This window comes from Amblyomma mixtum, chromosome 3 (genome assembly GCF_055824585.1).
Source record: "Amblyomma mixtum isolate Tamu chromosome 3, ASM5582458v1, whole genome shotgun sequence".
Lineage (NCBI taxonomy): Eukaryota > Metazoa > Arthropoda > Arachnida > Ixodida > Ixodidae > Amblyomma > Amblyomma mixtum.
Window position 1 is genome coordinate 271813267 of NC_143014.1, and position 23113 is coordinate 271836379.

General features: G+C 48.6%; 1 protein-coding gene across 2 annotated transcripts in view; it reads left to right on the forward strand.

Moving 5' to 3' along the window:
• The window catches only part of Cad86C (Cadherin 86C), a 47432-nt gene extending 33554 nt beyond the window's left edge, over positions 1 to 13878 (forward strand). The window contains exons 19-21 of one of the 2 annotated variants that reach the window (XR_016289678.1): positions 4375 to 4542; positions 9037 to 9261; positions 10483 to 10582. Coding sequence is in view for 1 of the 2 variants with exons in the window: in XM_089577550.1 (XP_089433676.1) it covers positions 4375 to 4542; positions 9037 to 9162; positions 10483 to 12997 (2809 nt within the window). In the remaining variant the exon portion in view is untranslated. Of the gene's footprint in view, positions 1 to 4374; positions 4543 to 9036; positions 9262 to 10482 lie in introns of both variants that reach the window. The other variant, XM_089577550.1, reaches the window with a different exon arrangement.
• The last annotated feature ends 9235 nt before the right edge of the window (positions 13879 to 23113 follow it).

Consider the following 23113-nt stretch of genomic DNA (forward strand, 5'->3'; position numbering starts at 1 on the left):
CGTTTCTCCACTGTCGTGACGTCATCGTGTCACGTGGTGTGACGTCATGTATCACGTGATTTGGAAGCGCACAACCACAGCGACGGCGCGAGGTGGGCCCCCGTTTCTCCACTGCCGTGACGTCATCGTGTCACGTGATTTGGAGGCGCACAACCACAGCGACGGCGCGAGGTGGGCCCCCGTTTCTCCAGTCGTGACGTCATCGTGTCACGTGGTGTGACGTCATGTATCACGTGATTTGGAGGCGCACAACCACAGCGACGGCGCGAGATGGGCCCCCGTTTCTCCACTGTCGTGATGTCATCGTGTCCCGTGGTGTGACGTCATGTATCACGTGATTTGGAGGCGCACAACCACAGCGACGGCGCGAGGTGGGCCCCCGTTTCTCTACTGTCGTGACGTCCTCATGTCACGTGGTGAGACGTCATGTATCACGTGATTTGGAGGCGCATAACCACGGTGAAGGGCTGAAATGGTAGCTAAATTAGTATGCTTCGCATAAAAGGAATGAAGGAGGCATAGGCGTGATACGATGCGACGTGACTGGAGACTTGGGAGGGAAAGGGCTCGTTTTAGTGCAGTGACACTGCTTTCACGCGAGTACTGCGACATGATAAACCGCGCAGCTCGATTTTGAATGCCTTCTAATTCATTTGTAAGGTATGCTCGCGAGGGATGCCAGATGGATGAGGCGTATTCGAGCTTTGGGCGTACGTATGTCTGATAAGCTAGTTGTCTGATTTCAGGTGGTGCTGATGTTAGGTTCCGTAGCAGATAACCAAGAGTGCGTGAGGCCTGGGGGCATATTGAATTAATATGAGTGACCCATGATAAGGATGATGTCAGGTGAACGCCAAGGTATTTGTAAGAGGAAGTTCGGACAATGGGAGTTGAATTGATATGGTATGTGCAGTTAATAGAGGTTTGTTTACGAGAGAAAGACATGAGTTGGCATTTGTCTAGGTTAAGTGGCATGTGCCATTTTTCACACCATGATGCAATTGTGTCTATATCATTTTGTAGCTTAATGGTATCTTCAGGGGCATGGATGATGTTACAAACGACGCAGTCATCCGCAAAAAGTCGAAGTTTGGTTCTTGTGTTAGTTGGGAGATCATTTATGTAGATTAAGAATAACAACGGTGATAATCCTGCGCCCTGAGGGACACCTGATGTGACGTCAGTATGCGATGAGCTGCAACAATTGGCGAATGTAAATTGCACGCGCCCTTTCAGAAAGTGCGAGAGCCAGATAAGTAATGTTTGCGGGATTCCAAGTAAAGCAAATTTAGCTAGCAGATGATTATGCGGAACGCGGTCGAAAGCCTTAGAAAAATCGATAAATATGGCATCAATTTGTAAGCGATTGTCCATGTACTGAAGGATGTCGTGAGTGAATTCGGCGAGCTGTGTTTCGCATGATAGTAGCTTTCGAAAGCCATGTTGGTGCGGGTAAAAGTAATTTAGTGATTCAAGATGAGCGATTAGATTTGATGCTATTACGTGCTCAAGGAGTTTGGACGGGATGCTGGAGGGCTAAATTGGTCGATAGTTGTTTGGTTTTGACCGATATCCTGATTTGTAAATAGGGCTATTTTAGATCCACGCGAGAAAGTTGCCGCGTTGTTTTTCGTGAAGGTGCCTTTTATCAACGGATGAAAGTGAAGCCTAGCCATGTCGACTCAATGATGTTCAAAGTATAGTTGAGCAACTCAAGTTTCACTAGTGCCTCTTGAGAACTGCGCCTTGTTGTAGCTTGCTCCTCCAAAAGAAAGGAATGCGTTAGCTGATGCATTTGACGCTGCCGGCACTGATAACCCCCTTAGCCCGCGTGTGAAAAGTGCGTGACGTTTATCGTGCTTACCATGTAAGCAACCAATCTTATGCAGGCTTCTGCGCATGAAGGTGAAAGTCTTCCATATAGTTTGGTAACTATCGCAACTTTAAATAAAGGTGAAGGGGTGCTCTTTCTACCATACCGGTGAGATTGTCTCCTTGCCCCTTCTGTCATCGAGTGTGCAGAAGCGCAATATGTACAGTCGCAGACAGAATAAAATGGAGCACGGCTCCGGTTAAAATGAGTGGGTCCACGCCATTTAGTGGGAACGCTGCCTGGTGTCAAGAAGTATGCGTGACCATGCGCGCCCTCTTACCTCGCAGACTTTCCAAATCATTCACCTTCGCTTTGTGCGCTCTTTAATCGTAGCGACTATCGCGAGATGACGCTGCTGTAGCCGCCGCTGCTGATGCGCTGTCGCAATGGCTTGCTGCCCCTGATCGTGTTCCACGTTCTGCTCTCGCGCAGAGGAGTCGCCCTGGTTTCACCGGCAGTACCACTGTCAGTGTGCAGACAAACGAGGTGAAACAAATGGTGAGGATAGTAAACAGAAAATAATGCTGGCAGGCCCGCGCGCCACGGGCCTGATGCTCGAATCCGGTCGCTTCATCGTGACCGGTGGCTTGTGGTAACAGCGAAGAGCAGACGGCAGCGGAGACGGCGCATACAAATTTGTCGCATCCTTATAAGGAAATGAGCATGATGACAGCGATACAGACTGCTCACTTGGCTTTCGCCGGCAGTCGGATCGACCATCGTTCAGGGCCGCGCTTGTTTCAGGCATGATAAGATACTTTTCACATAGCGCGTGCACCCCATCGCAGGCTGCCTGTTGGCCTGAGAGAAACAACAAACGAGAACAGCGAATTTCAGCTTGACCTGACATTCCAGTCTGATGGCGAAGCAAATGTTCTCTTTCTCATTGGCCATCAGTGTTCAACGCAAGCTGTAATAGGAGGTAGCAGCTGACTCGTATCGTCTTTTGTCAAGATGCCGGCTCGAGTGCCTCTTGAAGAACGAAGGTTCATCGTGCGACTTTACATCGAAGGTGTAAGCCAGCTGGAAATCTGCAGGCGTACAGGAAGAACAAGAACCGCAGTATGCTGGATCGTCTTCACGCGGTAGAAAAAATTCATCCGGCCGGCGACGGCACTTACGCAGCTGTAGTCAGCTGCCGCGGGAACGGGACGTGGAGAACAATCGCGCGCGCGAAGTCACTCCGGCAGGGCATCATCCGCGGTGCCTACAGCGGCGTCATCTCGCGCTACTCGCTACGACTGACGCTCACCGAGCTGAAGCGAGCAATGTGGAGAGGCTGCGAGTTAGATAGGACGCGCATGCTCAAGAAAAGGTCTCGACACCAGGCAGCATTTCCACTAGATGGCGCTGACCCGCGTTTTTTAATCGGAGCCGTGGTCCATTTTATTCTGTCCGCGACTGTACGTTGTCTGTCTTCTAAAGAACGAACGTAGGAAGAAAGACGACTGGCCAGGCCAACGACCCTCGCATCGTCTCTTCCTCATTCTTCCTTTTTTTTTCCTGTGTGTTACTGCCTGAGCGGGTGCCCCCGTCCCAAAGTCTTACACATAGTAGCCTCAATATCGGTGGCAACTTCTTTTTTTGAGTATAGGGCATCGTCAAAATACCCGATACACTAAAAATGGATTTCTGATACAGATATTTCAATACTTTCATTTCTGGCAAGCGATACCTAATACAGATACATAAAAAGTATCCAAGGTAGTATCAAAGATACATGAACATTCGATACTGCCCATGCCTGCCTACGATGCCGCAACCCAGAATACAAGTCAGGTGACAGAGTCTGGACACCATTCCGCTTTCAAGGGCTCTGTGAAAACTTCAGCCCCACTTCTTTTGGTCGCACAAGGTCCTTCAGCTGGAAAAACTTGGCTACTAAATTGCTCCCTGCAAAACGACAGCATCGCTGCGACGCCAGGCACTCCCAGAAGTAGGAAATGTGCGCCTAGAACCTTACTTAGAGAGCTAACGGACACTACGGTTTGTATATTTTTAAAATTTTGTCTGCCTTTTTGTTTCAAGCATCCGATCGATGCTTATATGAGAAAGAAGTAACTGCGTCACGCTTTGGCATGTTTGTCTCTTTATGCTCGAAGCTGTCGGCACGCGGCCTTATCACGGCTTTGTCGCGACTGGTGACCAGATTTATCTTGCAAGATTGTAGCCGCGCGCAAGTTTCTACGATGTTCAAGAGTATCGTAGGTGTCACAGGTATTGTAGGTGTCACAGGATCCCTACCCCGAAGCTTCGTTGTCGCCTATAAGTTCAGCGCGGCGGGGGGTTGACGGCCAGTCTGATTTTCGTCGACCGCCGAGTTCATATCTTTCAACGGCACAGGTTCGACCATTAAGCTGTTTGTTTTCAAAGCCTTCAGCTGCCTTCTTGCTGCCCGAGTGCCGTCACAACTACTTGATAGTATGGAGGGGCGATTGGTGATATTGCTACTCCGCATGAGGTGTACGCTGACAGCCTGTCACATTTGGATCTCTTCGCAGCAACCTGTATGGCAAGAACTACGAGCAGATGTCCGTGGAGAGGGAGACACTGCTCCTGAAGAGATCTGGAAATGACCGCGTCTTCTGGATCCTGCTGATTGTACTCATACTGATCATACTTCTACTACTCCTGATCATGCTATGCTGCTGCTGGAAGTACTTCCTCAGGTGAGCTGTGAGTTTAGTTCCTTAGGACCTCGAAGCCGTTTCCTACTTCGAAACGTAAGCTCTTGGTAAGAACAAAGCTTTATTGTATTACACTGCAGCCACGCCTACCTTTCTTGTTGAGCGTAAGGTGTGAAAACAACACTAGGTAATTGGTGCGCCGACCACTGTGACAGGAGTTGACCTCTTCAATTACTGACATTCACCAGTGCTACACTGTGAGCTGTGAGATAAAGGCTTGGATCTCTACGGCGAATATAGCCTTGCAAAATTCTGTTGAGGGGCGTCCAAAAGCATTACCTTATCTGCCAAGAGCTCCATCTGTGAAAATCTGAACCGTATACAAGTATAAAAATTGGCTGAGCATATTCTGGATATGAAAAAGATAAGTGCTAGAAACCTTTTGCCTGCACCGAAAATTTTCATTCTGCCTCATTTACACAGCTTCTCCCATCTCACGTGCTTAGTTTTTTCTTCACTCTGCATACACTCTGTGTCGAAGTACAAACATCAATGAATATAGCGTGGAATGGCGGTGTGTACAAGTCCGTAAATGCGTGTTCGGTTGTACAGCACTCAGCTATTCAAGTTGATTTCATGTCCACTGACGAGGCTGGGCTGTTAAATGCGGCTTACTTTTCTAGTGAAGTGCCGCGAACTGGACGAGTCTGCTAAGTGACAGAAGAAATGTCACCACCCGAACAATCATTCGTCATATACCGCTTGGACGCAGCGCCAGCATCATCGCTCACTCCTCGACTTCATTAGATCGTCCAACCTTTTTTCATTCATTTAACAATTCTTTTTCTTTCAACGATCATTACATGCCACGTTTATGCCATGCGGCTATAACTATCACTTAAAAAGAAAGGTGACGGTGAAGTACTCACTATTAGTGGAGCGGTGCATTCAATGGGGTAGATGGAAGCAAGCCACCCACCAACTTTCCTTTTCCCACTCGCTGAAGACAAACTACTTCCCCTCTGACCACATTTACATAGCCTGCCTTATTCAGCCCCCAGGTGTCACTGCTCTTAGACTGTGCGTTTTAAGGCTGCTGAGCCCGTAAGTAACTTACCTAAAGAGTGCCAAATGAAAGCTTGTAATGAAGCACGTTAAGCTTGTATGTACTTTTAAAAATCTACAAAAACAAAAGCCTGGTAACCACTGGAAAAGAAAGATGAGCGTGAGATTACAACTAATTGCTGTTAGATTAAAAAATGTTTCTCCTTTGTACCATGGCGCCGATCAGCAGAGGTTACGTTGATAGTGGGTATGAGAGGTGTACTTATGCATTACCTTGCTGTTGCTCTAGGTGCTGCAGTCGAGAGTTGTGTGGAAGTATGAAAGCATCTAACCCCACAGACAGAACAGAACTTGTAGAACTGTCAAAGCTAATTAATAAGCGTAAGGTAGCCGACGTAAGGGTAGGGAGAGAATCGAGCATGCTCTAAATAACGGAGGTAGCCTAAAAGCGCTCTGGAGGAAACTAGGCATATGCATAAATCAGATGCACGCACTGAGAGACAAGAAGGGCGATGTCATTGCAAATATGGCTGAGATAAAGTAGCTGAGGAATTCTACGCACGTCTGCATAAGAGCCTAAATAATTAGGACGATAAGGACGGAAGCAGTATTGTGGAGGAATTGGACGTCCCGTCGATAAACAAAGAGGAAATACAAAAAGCGCTGCAAGCAGTCCAAAGGGGGAAAGCGGCTGGAGAGGATCATGTAATTGCAAATCTGTTGAAGAACGGTGGGAAAACTGTGTTAGAAAAACTGCCTCCCCTGTATACGCACGCCTCAAGACTTCGAGAGTACCAGAATCTTGGATGAACGCTAACATTGTTTAATTTATAAAGGGGACGTCCAAGATTTGGAAAACTAGACACCAACCAGCATACTGTCCATGGTCTACAAGACGTTTACTAAGATGATGGCTAATAGAATTAGAAAAAATTCAGACTTCATCCAACCAAACGAACAAGTTGGCTTACGCGAAGACTACTCGACAATAGACCATATTCACAGCATCAATCACAAGATTGCGAAATGCGCACAACGTACCAACCCCTATATGTAGCCTTCATAGACTACGAAAAAGCATTTGACTCGGGGAAAACCTGGGCAGTCATGCAGGGATTCCGGAACCAGGGAGTAGAAAAGGTGTGTGTAAAGGTACTGTAAAATAACTATGGCGGCTGCACGCCATCATAGTTCACTATAGCGAAAGTGACAAAATCTCATCAGTGGGGCCGGGAAGAGAGGCACGATCTCTCCAATGCTCTTCACCGCTTGTTTACAGGCTGCATTAAAAGTCCTGGATTCGGAAGAGTTGAGGATAAAAGTTAATACAGAATACCTTAATAATCCTCCATTTTTCTGACATTGACTTGTTAAGTAACTCAAGGGACGAACTGCAAACCATGATCGAAAACCTCGACACGCCAGTTAGAATGGTGGGTGTATAACTTAATAAGAATCAATCTAAACTAAGGTTCAACAGTCTCGGAAGAGCGCAGCATTTTGCGATAGACAGCGAGGCGTTGCAATTTGCCGTAGAATACTTCTACTAAGGGCAAGTAGTAACTGCTGATCGTGACCACGAGAGTGAAATAATTACGAGAATATAAATAGGGTGGAGTCCTTTGCTTGCACTCGCAAAAGATGAATAGGAGTTTTCCGATATCCTCCATGAAGAAAGTATATATAACAGCTGTATCGTACCGGTACTCGCCTCTTGAGTGGAAACTTGGCGGCTAACGAAAACGGTTGAATTTAAATTCGGGACACCACACCTATAGCTACAGAAGAGAGAAGAATGGCTCAGGGAACAAACTCGAGTGACATCGTAGTCGAAATCAATAAATATAATGAGAATGGGCAGATCATATGGTGCTATGGCAAGAGAACCGATGGTCCGTAAGGGTAACGGAATGGATTCCGAGATTCCGAGAGAAAGAAAGCGTAGCAGGGGGCGGTAGAAAGTCAGGTGCTTGACGACGACATGAGATAGATGGGCGAGGATCGTGACTTTCACTACCATTTGGTAAATCGCAGACGTGAAACGCGTTGGTGTTTATGCCAGGGTTTTCCCCTTTTTTAGCTTGTCTTTTAGCGACGTACTATACGCAGATTATTCAACTTTGTGGACGCAAATTTACTCTGGTCTGGTCTATTCAGTATTGAAAATAGAATGAGTTTAGCGCCCATCCGTGGAAACATCTCTCGGAAACCGCTGCGAACTGTGTTGAACTTATCCGGGAACTTCCGGAAAATTCCGTCATATCATTGCCCCGAGCAGTATTTGGACCAGCGGCGGCGCCATCTGAGTAGCTTGCTTTCCCGGTGCTTTAGACCACTCTGTCATCACCGCATGCTTTCGCGCAGCGTGTTCTAACATGGAGGCTCTCGTGCCCGTTAATCCGTTCGTTCTCGGCCGTGAATGTTTGCTAAGGCCACTGAAAAGCGGGCTATGGCTACGTCACGTCAAAGAGCGAAAGCAAAGAGCGACAACCAGCGCACTTTTCAGCACTAAAAAATGGAGTGGCTGAAAGCGGTGGCACGTAGCGCACCAAAAGCGGCCAAATGAGCCGAGTGAGCTGTCCAACTAAGTTGACAGCGGCTGATGTTGGACAGCGGCTGATGTGATGATGGAGGCTCTTCAAGCCGCGAAAGCAGCCAGGGAGACCATGCGCGCTGCCCAGCTCGAAGGACACAAGAGGACGAAAGCAGCGGCACGTTCAGCAGCAAAAGCACCTGGACAATTCAGAGTGCGCGTACCACCGTGTATGAGGGGTCCTGAAAAACGCTTCGCCTTTCCGGCAATGCATTTCATGCTCACACCTTTGGAAGACGCAATAAACTATTGATATTTTCCTACCTTCTTCCTTTTCTTCGCGCTGTTAATTTATCAGAAAAATTGCAAAGAAGGAAGAAGTAGATATACAGAAATAACTTTCTGGCAGTCAAACTTTGTTGCTTTTGTATGGCAGACCTGATGCACTGCGGGCCGTTTCATTCAGCATCGTTATACATCGTTAGGTGACGCTAGAGTAGAAACAACTAGTTCAGTTCGTCGTTATGCAGAGCTGCTAGTCTGTTTTCGTGTGATGTCCGGGTGTTCCTTTTTGCATGTTCTGAGAAGAATCTGCGATATTTGTCTTGGCCGACAGGTTCCATCTTGGAACGAGTCTTATACCCTTCTTCAAGACGTTGACTCCCTGCAGCACCAAACAACAGACAGTAGAACACTTGTACTCATTAGAAAGCACTGGATTCTTGGAAAACGCCAAGGGTTTGGATACATAACGTCCCGCAAACTAGGAGAAGGTTTGACCACTGCAGCAGTTAAAACATTGATGTTAAATAGAATTCTTAATGCACACAGCACGCGTCCTGATTATGATGCATCAGTGCTGCTACTGTCCTCTACTACTGCTGCTACATCTGCAGAAATGCTACTAGTGCTCACCATCGCTTTACGTCACGTCGCAGGAACCAGCGGCCACGTTCGAGTAGCAAGGTGTCTCCGTCGGCATCTGCTGGAGCAGCCACGACGGACCAGTCAGTCCGCGAGCGGCGCTCAACCACGGACAAGGCGTCTACGGCCGTCAACGGAAGGTGCGCCACCTAGGGACCCCCGCACCCTCCTCACGCTATCCCCGCTGCACCCCTCTTCGCCCGTTACCCTCTGCACTGCGTACGACACTGCTTCCGCAGGTATAGTCATTGACGATTAGGAGCACCCGGTTCCCTTGCATGATCACAAGAAAAGCACTCGAGAGGAATTTGCAATTTCATCTTTCTGGCACAGTTGCGCATGTGGGGACCTCAGGCTCTCGCGCATTCGGCAAGATATCAAGAAAATAAAATTATATTCTCAGGTGGAGGGAACTGTAATCGTGATTGCCAAATTGCACTCAGTATACGTGAATTCTTAAGGAGAGGGCTGAGTCGGGCTGGTTGGTTCATGTTGAATGGTACGGCAAAACAGCGCTGACGGACGGGACGGAAGAAGGCGAGACAGACACATGCTAAATCCCCATTTCAAGCAGTATCCTATATCGTCTTTGGTTACTTCTGGTTACTCGACATCAGTTGCTTCCAAAGGGTATCCAGCTGCCTAGGATGCTTCAACGTTATCACTAATAGCGGTTTTGGAAGTTCAGCTTCATTACCAACCATTGATATAAAAAAGTCACTATACCTCACGCAGAGCCGAAACAATGGTTGTTCAAACTGTTTTTTGGAATGTCCGACATTTCGCTCAGGAAGACGCCATGGTACGGGCCCATGATCCCATCGTATCTGTTGGGAATGAGTATCTTTAAAAGTCAACAAACCGAAGGGATTAAGCATGTCGACGTGGAAATGAAATTAAAGTTCTAGTTGCGGCTAAATCGTTCATGTTGAACTTTTAGAAACAGCGCGAAAAAAGAGAACGAGGACGACGGATTCGCCCATTATGGACAAGCGTTGCCGCCTTGTCCGTAAGTGTGCCTCTATCGTCCTTGTTTTTTTCACGTTGTTTCTGCAACTGCAAATGCAGTGCGCAGAAACGGTGATCTGCTCTCACTTAAGAAGCAACGTTACCTTTGGTTCGCTTTAGTTACAATCAGAGCTCTTATTGAGAAGGTTATTTCAGTACGTAGTCGTCACAGACTTATTTATTACACTTGGAAAATGTAGCACCCCGCCAAATTCGTTTATATGCTCTGTTTTCAATTCATCACTCTCCCCTGCTGAAATACTGCAAGCGATGCAGGTATCCAATAAATAAAGAATAACAAAGAAAATAACGATAAACGAGGATTGCATACGGGAAGCTATTGTAACGTGATCTTTAAATGAAACCAAAAGAATTCATCACGGGTGTCATGATTGATTCGACACCACTGCATGAAGAGCTGTGAGAGCTAACACGTGGGCATTCCTGTGCAGCGTTCCCAGCGGCCGGCGGGGTTGGCAGGGCGAAGGCGGCAGCCCTCGGCCGGCAGACGGCAGCGTTCCCACCCAGTCAGTAGCCGTCGGTACGACCGCCGGTGCGGACGAGGCAGCCCGCCAGAGCGGCACCGTGGAGAACCCGCCGCGGGGACGACCCGCGAGTCGAGAGCGTCTGCTGCTTCATGGCTCCAGCCTCGACACCGACGCCGTCGTGCACGCAGGTGAAGGGGGAGGCCACCGTCTAGGCGACTTCCTTGTGGTTCGCCGAGACGCTGCTGCTGCCAGACGACGTCGCCGCGAAGAAGGCCCTGATAGTGACGCCGAGCTCTACCGACGAGCGCCATCGTCTCCGGTCAGCGATACCTTCGGCACAACTCGAAGCGTCGAGTACAGCGGAGGCTCTCTGGGAGGCGTCGGGGGTCCGCGCAGAACGGAAATCCTCTACATCCGCAGCCCTCCGCCAGATGTGGCCAGCGTCGCGGGCGACTACCAGGAAGACTCGTCGTCACGTCGTCGGCGCCGTCTGCGTGAAGAAGAGGCCGACGACAGCGGAAACATCCGACACCGCGCCGCCGCGAACCGCCGCGAAAACGCCCGCCGTGTCAGGTTCTCCCGGTACCACAAAGTGGACGGCGCGTCCTTCGTTTTGCAGTCGCACTCACCTGACGGTGTCGAAGACGCCGCGTCTTCGACGTCAGGGCTACCCCGCGACCAAGTATGGATCGTGCCTCAAGAGCCGCGGAGAGCGGCTCAACGAGACGCGGTGCGCTACGAAGAGCCTGCCGGGAGACCGATACCGGCTGCCAGAAACGCACGCTTGCGGGCGATGCACCGTCGTGTAGGAGTCGATAGCGAAGAGTTGGGAACAAGCGATTTCGGTGAGTCCTTCGAGGAGTGCGAGCTTCGGTCAAAAAACATCCTTGCTAATGATCTGCCTCAAGTCCATGGCGGTGAAGCGGACGGCCCCTCATTTTCTCGCCTAGCCGAATCGTCGTTTCAGGATCGAAGCACAGGACAGCAGGGAACTGTCACTTCAGACATGGCGGGGGTTCCTGGTCAAGTTTTTCAAGTAGATGGGAGTACGGCGGCTCAACAACAGATACGTGCCCCTGGTCAAGTTTTTCAAGTAGATGGGAGTACGGCGGCTCAACAACAGATACGTGCCCCTGGTCAAGTTTTTCAAGTAGATGGCAGTACGGCGGCTCAACAACAGATGCGTGCCAGTCGAATAGAAGACAGAACAATTCAGGCCGGCGAAAGTGTTCAAGCCTCCTCTGTGGGTTCTCATGCAGCATTATTGCCTGTCCAGTCAAGAGACCTCACAGAACAAACATCCTCTCTCATGGTGCCTCAGAGACAAGCTGCCGTCAGCTCTGGTACATCGACGGAAACGACGACGTTGACAACCAGAACGCAGCAGCACCTATCGCAGCTCGACTCGAGCGTGGCACCACCCTCATTAGCCACAAATATTAGTGGTGCATCTATTTCACAAGCGCACGTGAGCTTCGCACGTAGTGACGGCAGCGTCGCAATAGCTTCAGACACTGTACCAGCAGATCCTGCGAAAGTGTCGACGGTCTCCCATGTTGCACAAGCACACCATATTCAACAGGAGGCCGCACATACCCAATCCCATCTTCAAGGTACACTGCAATCACTAGGTCTTCAGGGCCCGCAGCTAGTTGCCATTACCGGCATGTCACCCGTATTCTTCAGCACACAGCTTCCTGGCACCCAGGTGATATCTCAGCCCTTGGACATCGCACATCCTAGTTACCCTCCGACCACTGTGCATCATCAGCCTTCTGGGCCAGCGCCAACACATTACAGCACAGAACAGACCACACATTTGCTGCATCCGCGCGACCAAGTGCCACATGCGCCATCTCATGAGAGCAGGCAAGACCTCATCACCGATCGACATGAACAAGATGAAACGCCATCACTCACCACAGAAAGAAGAGCCGAAATTGTGTCGCAGGATCGAATCTCTCATGGTAACTTAGCGGAAAAGTTATCAACCACCGTGATTAAAGAGAATCAAGAAGGATATCCGGTTTGCGGACCATCGACAGGGTCTGGCCCATCCTGTACCGTACATGATGAATCAAACAAGGCAAGGCTCCACGTCCCGTTATCAGTTCGTGTTTCGGGCCATACGACCGAAGCGGAAGAGACACCGACGCACCAAGGCTACTCGACAGTCAAGATCACCACTAAGGTAATCACGACTGACGGCAACATCTTGCATGAGGGCTCTGCAATCCAGACCGGCGCGGCGAGTGACTCAGAGCTGGAGGCAATCGAGCGAGAGCTCAAAACGAGCCTGGGAAAGTTGGATGAGTCGGAGCAAGATGATTCTGACTCAGGCATAGGAGCCGGCGCCAAGAACTTGCGTCTGAAGAAGAACGCTTTCATCGAGAAAAAGAGCCTATTCACCATAGCCTATGACGGTGTCAATACAGAAAGGATCCGAACGTGCCTCGGGAGCAGTTCGCCTTCGCCTTGACTCAGTAGCAGAGCGAACTGTCACGCGCCAAGCTAGTATAGATTTTTCTACCTTGCTCCCGCTTCATTCTTACCTGCGAGTCACTTTTCCACCAAGAATGGAATTTCGTAAGATTAGAAACTAGGATACAACGGTATGCAGTTGACGTCACACTTTCCTGTTTGCACGTTCCTGTCTGAACCCCACGCATTCTACCTTTATAATATCGGACCATTTCGTACATTCAGGTGTTCTGATACGCCCCTGTCGTGCCTGAAACAAAGCCTTTTGTACGGAGGCTTTTTTGCCGAGTAATGTCTTCAGGAGTTGGTGTTTGTTGTTGAAATATTGCTTGTTTCATTCTATTGAAGATGCCGTCTAATGCGATCATGCCATGTCGCTCCTTGATTAGCTGGCGGGTACACGAATTTGAACATTTCTATGTGAGCACTCAAAAGAGAAGTCGCAAATGATAGTTACGGTTGACGTGTTTCTATTGTATATTGCAGTTGAATATATCGTTGTTGCTCGTTTGTTACACTTTGGATTGCATTATTATTCCGTTCTCATCCATGAGTGTGCCGTGTCACCATTTCACATTCAGCTATGTGAAGCTTGTTATACTCAGCTCAGTGACGAAAATTTTATACATCGTTAAATGCACTAAAGGTAAATTTTACTGACCATAACTTAATGCAGTACAAGTTAGATCTTGTTGTCTAGTCACTCTCCTAGAGTTGTGCGACTTTGAAGTAATTCTATCGCTACGGACGCGTTCTACCGTGACCCCGTAGCATTACACAGGAATTCTGCCGACGAAGAGACCAAGCAATGAATCACAAAGAAACGTTACAGTTTATTTTTTTTTTTTGAAGGTTCCCGTAAAAAAAAAAAAGCACTGGGCTATCACCGTTAACTTAAGGGTTAGGGGGGGGGGGGCAGTGACCATGAGGAGGACGGAGGAAAACAGCAGTAGGACGAAATGCACCGCGCAAGATCCTCTATCATTTGCACACCTTTCGACGAGGGCATGAACTACGGAGCGGGTGCTTCGAACAAAGGCACCAGCCATTCGGTTCTTGCGAATAACTGGTCTGGTCTTAGAGCCAATGCGTTAACTGCTGCATCGTATTCGGGGTCATACGCCCTCTATGCAGTCGAGGTGTGGTCACGGTGGACACTACGTCAGAACCATATGCGAGCCAGCTACCTCTGTCTCTTAGGCAAAGTTGCAAATTTAGTGTCACCCTCAGCGTCACTTTATATTTTCCTTTTTGGTGCGGCCTTCTGTTACACTTCTCTGTTTGGAACCTCGGCATTCGTTCGCATATGTTGCTGCAAACCCAATGAGCTGCGTTATTGGCAATGTATCAGCTCTTCTCACGTCAGTAGCTATAGCTGGGCGCTGCCTGAGTTTTATTTCCGCAGATTAATCGAAGTCACTCTCTTCTGCCCACCAAGAGTATTCAGATGCACTGGAGGTTGATTTGGCTTACAATTAAGTGTCTTTGGGCGACAGAAGTTTGTCAACAGCATCGCAAAAATACACAATAATGTCCCGGCCTATTGTGAAAAGCCTGCAAAATAAAATATTTTTCCTATATCATTGCCATATTATTTAACTAAAAATTTTACTTCTGTCTAAACTAAATCTTCTATAGGCATTCCCTTGTTAAAGCGTTCATTTCTCACTTGAACATCAACGTTATGTTAACCGAAGAATAGCGCGGCAGAAGAATACAAGGACGAGAGAGTGCCAGTTATATTAACCGAAGCTTGCGACCCTCTCGTCCTCGTCTTTTTCTGCTGCGCCATTATTCGCTTAATATGTATCACCAATTTGCCTACGCTCTTACGCTTCTTTATGAACGTTATGTACGCACATGAACACGTGAACCTATTACGTGCAACATCAAAAGCACATGGTCCATATCACGCTTGGCTCTTTCTATTCGCTTTGTCAAGTGTTGCGTCAAAATAGAGTCGGTGTTCGTCCATGACCGGATACATCAAGTAACTATACATGAAGCATTTAAACAACCCTTTCTAGACTCTCTTGTAAACCAACAAGCAAAGAGGATGCTCCACGTAATAAACGACGAATTCAAGGAATCCCGCAGTGCTATGTACAAAAGCGCACCACTCGTTGCTTGCCGCTGGCCGGGCCACGTCACGTGTGAATCGTTTTTTTTTTCTCTTGTTTTGCACGAATATTTTCCGAACATTTGGCAACTGGCCTTCTTTGCAACTAAAACAAAACAAAATACTAGTAACAAAGTTTTCAAGACCATCATCTAATGCGCAATCTTTCAGGCTGTGTTATTATTGTGGTTGTAGAACACTTTGGTGGGCCCTGTTATAGATTTTTTCCAATCACTTGCCTTTCTTGGCGTCCTTGCTCTGCATAGCCGCGATTGCGGTCGCGCCGTTGCAAGCAGAATGGCACCACAAGCCGTTTTCGATGCATAACAGAAGGCCTTCCGAGCTCATCAGTGAAAATTGAGACACAGGTCCAATACCACGACGTATTACTATCAAGCACCGAAAGCATTACGCGTGCAACCCCCACCTTGCACACTTGCTCTATTATCTCCAGTACGCTAGTAGTGCAGATAGAAGATGGAATGTTCTGTCGACACAGAAATAACAGAATTTCTTTAAAATCAAAACTCAGGCATAATTTATATACAATTCCTGTAAATGATTTTGTAAAATCGTGCTGCGTCGAAGCAAGCGCGGAAGCGTTTGACTCGGTTCCATTCCCTTACGGTAAAGCCGAGGTGACACAAAATTTCAAAATGCTCCAGCCGCATATTTTTCGCTCATTTAAGCATAAGCAAATTGTTTATTTCGAGAAACTGAATTGTAAGAGGTACGCAGATCCTCGAAACAACTTTCACCATCGTGCTACGTACTCAATTTTCTAAACCTGTCGTCAGAGGTCCCGTGGAGCATCCTCTGCAACCCTTCTTTTTAAGTGTTTTCTCCGCATGCCACGCAACTGCCAAAATGTACTCGAGGTCTAATGGACACTGCATATCATATCTGCTAGTTGATTATGCTGGATACATAGCGTACGAGAAGTGTGTCTATGTCGAAAATATGACGTGTTCATGAAGTGGCTTGTTGTTTGAATAAAGCGTTTATGATGACATTCCAGTTCTGCTTTTTACTCCATGCTGACAATAGGCACGCGTGGCCGCTGTAGGTCGCCGTCATCTTCGGCAAAGAGGCAGCAGAAAGGAAGTGCGGGATTTCTGCACTATCGAGCGGTCTCTGCGCATCGGCGAATGGCAGTTTTGCACCCCTGCAGTCTTAACACTGAGGCATAATGGTAACATCGAAAAAGTTACGCAAAGCTTTTTTTTTAAAAAAAAAAGCAAAGCACATGACTTCCTGCAGCCCTAACTATATATATATATATATATATATATATATATATATATATATATACATATATAAGATAGTCACCTGAAATTGAAAAACATAACAGGATTTAATTCACGACGTTTCGGCTGGAGGACCAGCCTTTTTAGAGTGTATTACAGTATTCGAAACAAGCAGCTTTTATAGCATCCGCGAGGTGCAGGAGAAAGCGTAAAGCACAAATGCAAACAATGGTGACGGGAGAGGTTTAGAAAAAAAAGAAAAAAAAGTTGGTTGGTTACAACTTGAAAAGGTGATCCCCTAACGTGAAGTCGATGACAAGCGCGAAGCTCTACAGCGCACAGCTGCCACAGGGTTGTGACAAACAAAACACCTTTACTGCACAAGACTGCAAAATGGCACTCATGACGCAGTGCGGCGACAAGCGCGAAGCGCCTGGCAGCCGCACAGCGAGAAGGCAACATTTCAGGAAAAAGGACTAGGCATGGGGTTCCGCAGGAATGTCAAAGAAACACCTCCGAGAAAAGAAAAAAGAAAAGAAAAAATGCTACTGCACAGGAATTTGGAAAATCCCACTCAGAGAAGCGTTGTGGCAGCACAACACGATACAAGATAGGTCATTAGGAAAAAACGCAAGTTTCTAATGAATCCTTACAAAACCACTCAATCATCAGAAGAACTTATGGATATTGTCATATCACATGATAAGTCTTGTCTGGACGCTTTGAGGCTCAAAGAAGCTGAGCTACGTAAAAAATTTCTTCTGAGCGATCACGAAGCCGTTCTTTTGGAGTTGTTTCTCGAAAAGAAGAAACGCTTACATCTAACTCAGAGGGAGAAAAAGTTCCTTCGGGACGGGGTTCCTCTAGCAACCCCTCTGTCAGATGTAAAAATTTCTCCACTACCTGCTACGTACAGTCCAATCTCTGCATCAGATATAAAAATCAGTTTACCTCCTTCAGGCTCACGCCACTCAACTTTAACATCTGCCAAGCCTATACCTAACAATGTAGTAAATCTTTAATCCGTCACTTTATCACATGATCAATGCATGGTGCTGTCAAAGGGCCTTAACTTCTGCCCCACCAGCGGCACATTTAATAAATTTCAGCTTTATAAAGGTATATAAAATTTCTCCCGGAACCTTGGACTAAGAGAATACTACTGATCGCCCCCAGAAATCTCATCCTGGTCCAAAACTGCCATCTATCACCCATTGGACACCGCCTCCGCAGCGCGATGAGTGTCTGGATCTATATGTAAAGGCGGTGCAAAGAGACATCCTTTCGGAATTTCAAAAACAGCGCTCTTATCGCCCTAATCTTACAATGCCGGAACGCAACGCATTGCAGGCTCTCAGCAGCCGATCTGACATTGTAATAAAACCAGCGGATAAAGGTGGAGCCACCATAGTTAAGGATCAAAAGGACTACCTTGATGAGGCCCAAAGGCAACTAAGCGAATCCTCATTTTACAAGGCTCTCCCTATCGACCCCACGGCAGAGCACAGCAAGAAGGTTTCAGAACATATTCTAAATCTGGCAAAAAAGAAGCAAACTGATGACAGGATCGCACAAGCCCTAAAATTCCGTTACATTGAAGTCCATGACGTTTTTATCTTCTTCCAAAAATTGGTAAAAAAAAAACAATCCAGGAAGACCAATCGTCTCTGGCATTGGAACTGTTACTGAAAACATCTCGAGTTTTGTCGACAGCCTCATCAGGGCTATCCCTCCCTTATATCCCTCCTATTTTAAGGACACCACCCATTTTTTTAGCGAAATTCTTGACTTAGTAATTCCAAATGATTCCCTTCTGGTAACCCTGGACGTCGCTTCATTATACACCAACATACCGCATGCTGATGGCATCACAGCAGTCGTCTCTGCTTATGAGAAGTTAGAATCCAAACAACCGGTTGACGGCAACACGCTTGCAGAGCTGTTAAAACTGATACTCGAGTTAAATAACTTTGAGTTTAATGGCCAGCACTACGTGCAAATAAGCGGAACATCAATGGGAACAAAAATTGCACCAAATTACGCTATGTTCATGGCCGCACATGAGACAGAATTCCTCAATAGTTCTCCATACAAACCGATATTTTACAGAAGGTTCATAGACGACATATTCATGATCTGGACACACGGGGAGGAAAAACTAACGAAGTTTATTTCCAACTTCAACAACGCTCACACTAGCATCTCGCTTTCATCTTCATATTCAGCTTCGTCATTGAAGTTTCTTGATGTCCAGGTGACCATCACGGGAAACAAACTTGAGACAACAGTTTACAGAAAACCCACGGACCGACATTAGTACTTACACTTCCAGAGCAGTCACACCCGACATTGTAAAACCTCCATCGCTTACAGTCAGTCCGTACGTTTCCGTAAGATTTAATCTAAAGATGGCGACTTTGAATAAAACTGCGAGCAACTCCGGGCAGACCTAGCACGACAGAAACACCCATTGTCAGTTATCGATGATTCAATCAAGAAAGCTTCAAGGCATGACCAGCGCGAACTCATAAATGGCAAGAAGCAGCCACGCCCGAACTCTCAAGTCAATCTTGTCCTTACACATTCGGCGTCAACCCCCAATGCTAATGCAGTTCTTAAGAAACATCACAACATCCTTCTACAGAGTGAAAGGATGAAAGAAGTCATCCCTGCTCCCCCACGCGTTGTGTATAGGCGTGCAAGGAACATCCGTGGTATGATATCATCTACAATCGGGAACCGTAGCTTCAGAGGATCTGCGCCATGCAATAAACCTAGGTGTAAACTCTGTCCGATGATGTAAACAACTACTAGTGCCGAAAGCACAGCGTCATCCTTCTCATTCCCGATAAAAGGTAACTTCTGATGCGACAGCGCTAATGTTGTCTACCTCCTGTAATGTGGCACCTGTAAAGCTCAGTACGTGGGACAAACAGTTACACCGTTCAGAATTCGCATCAACAATCACAGATCACATGTGCGGCCGCAGCCAAATCTCCCACTTTCAAAACACATAAACAACCTTGGCCATCCATTCGATAACTTTAAAGCTATTGTACTTCAATCGGGGTTCAAAATGCATTATGAGCGCGAGAGCTGTGAATTATACCTGATTCACAAATTTAACACATTCTCCAGCGGCATCAACTAAACAGTAGGCCGGCTATCATGCTTACACCCTTAGACTACCAAATAATTATCCAAGAGATGTTGATGGCAGAGACTGACAGAGCGGGCGGCAGAAAGCATAGCAAAGCATTTCTTTCTTTTTTTTCATGTCACATGCATTGTCACGTATTTAGTGTTTTTCCCCTTTTCTATATATTGTAGTGTAGGACGTCTACGAAGGCGCTGCGTCGCGAACGGCTAGCGGTACGTCTCGGTTCAGTTCGAAGGCAGCGATCAGTCTCAGCGGCAGCGATCAGCGCACACGCACGAGCATCGGCGCCGCTGTCTTCGTCCTCTTCGTTCTTACGCTAGCCACCCAAGGTTCGGGAGCCGAAGGCCTGTCTTACAACTTCCCCCGGGCGAAAAGGCGCCATCCTGGCGGCCTAGGGAGATGTGACGACGGCGGGGTCGTAGTATGGTTTGAGGCGGTCGGCGTGGACAATTTCACGGCCTCGGCGACGATGATCAGTAGACGGTGTAAGGGGTTCGATGAGGTAATTGACGGGCGATGTCTGTTTAAGAATGCGGTAGGGGCCCTGGTACTTGCTGAGAAGTTTGGAAGAAAGGCCGGGACTTGAGGAAGGAACCCAGAGCCAGACCAATGAGTCAGGAAGATAGGTGGGAAGGAGTGCAGAGGGATCACGGGTGCTTTTCTGCTGCTGCTGGGAGTGTGAAGTGAAAGACCGGGCAAGCTGGCGGCATTCTTCGGCATAAGTGGCGGCTTGAGAAAGAGGCTTAAATTCAGAAGCATCAGGGCGGTAAGGGAGAATGGTGTCCATTGTGCAAGAAGGCTCACGGCCGTAGAGGAGAAAGTATGGAGAGAATCCGGTGGTGGCTTGAGTAGCGGAGTTATAAGCATAGGTGACGAAAGGTAGAACGCGGTCCCAGTTGCAGTGATCGGAAGCCACATACATGGCCAGCATGTCGCCAAGAGTGCGGTTAAAACGCTCAACCAGGCCATTTGTCTGCGGATGGTAGGCAGAGGTGGTGCGATGAACGATGTTGCATTCCCGAAGGAGAGCTTCGACAACTTCAGATAGAAAGGCTGGACCTCTATCACTCAGCAACTCTTTGGGAGCACCATGGCGAAGAACGAGCCGATGGAGGACGAAGGATGCAATGTCGTGGGCTGTACCAGATGGCAAAGGTGATGTTTCGGCGTACCGGGTAAGATGATCGATGGCGACGATGATCCAGCGGTTGCCGGCTGATGTGCTGGGAAGAGGGCCGTAGAGGTCAATGCCAACACGCTCGAAGGGCTGCGCTGGGCAAGGCAGCGGTTGCAAAGGAGCGGCGGGTTGGCGAGGTGGGTTTTTTCGGCGCTGGCATGCGGGGCACGACTGAACGAACTTGCGCACATAACGGTACATCCCACGCCAGCAGTACCGATGTCGTAGGCGGGTGAAGGTCTTCAAGAAGCCGGCATGAGCACACTGGGGATCATCGTGGTAGGAAGAGCAAATGAAGGAGCGCAGATGGGTCGGAATGACAAGCAGCCACTTGCGACCATCCGGAAGGTAGTTCCGACGGTAAAGCAGCTCGTCTCTGATGGCGAAATGGGGGGACTGACGGCGCAGAGCACGGGAAGGAGGTCGAGGTGATTGGCCAGATAAGAAATCCAAGAGGCAAGCGATCCATGGGTCTTTGCGTTGCTCGGAAGCCATATCAGCGGGCTCAAACGTCAAAGAATACAGGGCGCAGATAGAAGACGCTGCCCCAGACGGCAGGGGGGAACGTGAGAGGGCATCAGCATCCGCATGTTTACGGCCGGAACGATAGACCACGCGGATGTCGTACTCTTGAAGCCGCAGAGCCCAGCGTGCCAGTCGACCAGAGGGATCTTTCAAAGACGACAACCAGCAGAGGGCGTGGTGATCGGTGACAACGTCAAAAGGGCGCCCGTACAAGTAAGGGCGGAATTTGACTATCGCCCACAGGATGGCTAAACACTCCTTCTCAGTGACAGAATAGTTCGCTTCAGCTTTTGTGAGTGTCCGGCTGGCGTAAGCGACAACATATTCGTCAAAGCCAGGCTTGCGCTGCGCGAGCACTGCACCGAGGCCGACGCCGCTGGCATCGGTGTGGAGTTCCGTCGGAGAACGAGGGTCGAAATGGCGCAGAATTGGCGGTGTGGTCAAGAGGCGACGGAGTGTCGTAAAGGCTTCATCACAGGCTGGCGACCAGGCCGAAAGGTCGTGGCCGGAAAGGAGCTTGGTCAGAGGGTCGATGATAGTGGCGAAGTTGCGGACAAAGCGGCGAAAATAGGAGCAGAGGCCTACGAAGCTGCGGAGGTCTTTTACAGAAGTCGGTTTCGGAAATTCTGCTACAGCTCGTAACTTTGCCGGGTCCGGGAGAACGCCATCCTTGGACACGACATGTCCGAGAATGGTAAGCTGCCGAGCTCCGAAGCGGCACTTTTTTAAATTGAGTTGGAGGCCAGCGTCGGCCAGGCAGCGAAGAACAGTCTCAAGGCGCTGGAGGTGAAACGAAAAATCTGGCGAAAATATCACAACGTCATCTAAGTAACAAAGGCATATGTGCCACTTAAGCCCGCGGAGTAGGTTGTCCATCATGCGCTCGAATGTGGCAGGGGCATTGCAGAGGCCGAAGGGCATGACATTAAATTCATAAAGCCCGTCGGGTGTGACGAATGCAGTTTTTGGGCGATCGGCCTCTGCCATCGGCACCTGCCAGTAACCAGAGCGCAAGTCCAATGAAGAGAAGAACTCAGCGCCCTGCAGGCAGTCGACGGCGTCGTCGATACGAGGGAGAGGGTAAACGTCCTTGCGTGTAATCTTGTTCAGACGACGGTAATCAACGCAGAACCGGATGGAACCGTCTTTTTTCTTGACAAGGACCACCGGCGATGCCCACGGGCTTTGCGACGGCTGTATCACGTGGCGCTTGAGCATGTCGGTAACCTGTTCGTCAATGATGCGGCGCTCAGCGGCTGACACACGGTACGGACGTTGGCGCAAAGGGGCATGTGTGCCAGTGTCAATACAGTGGGTGACGGTGGTTGCGCGGCCCAATGATGTTTGCTGGTAATCAAACGAAGCTGCAAAACGGTGCAGGACGGCGGCAAGTTGGGCCCTTTGGGTATGCGTCAGGGCGGCGTCGATGGAGCGGTGAAAAACATCGAGAGGAGACGGATTGGCGATGGAAACAGGCGTAATGGCGCTGACGTGAAGGTCGGCCGAGCTGTCGACGAGGGGGTATGCTGAGGAGGGATCTAGCACGGCAACACTACCAAGCGATTGCCCACGGAGCAAAGTGGTAGGGCAGGAGAACGGGTTAGACACATAAATAGCGCTGGAGCCACGAATAATTGTCAGCACGGCATGAGGCAGCAAAACAGATTTCTGGTCAGCGCATCGTAAAGAGGGCGTATATGCGACAGTTGCGTCGGAGAGAGCAGCACAAGAAAGAGGCACGAGCACTGAAGAAAAGGGCGGAACGTCAGTGTCCTGTGAGACGATCACAGTAGCGGCAGCAGCGTCGGGCACGTCCAAGGGAGCGTCACTGAAGGGCGATAACTCAAGCTGAGCACGGGCGCAGTCAATAACAGCGTGATGAGTGG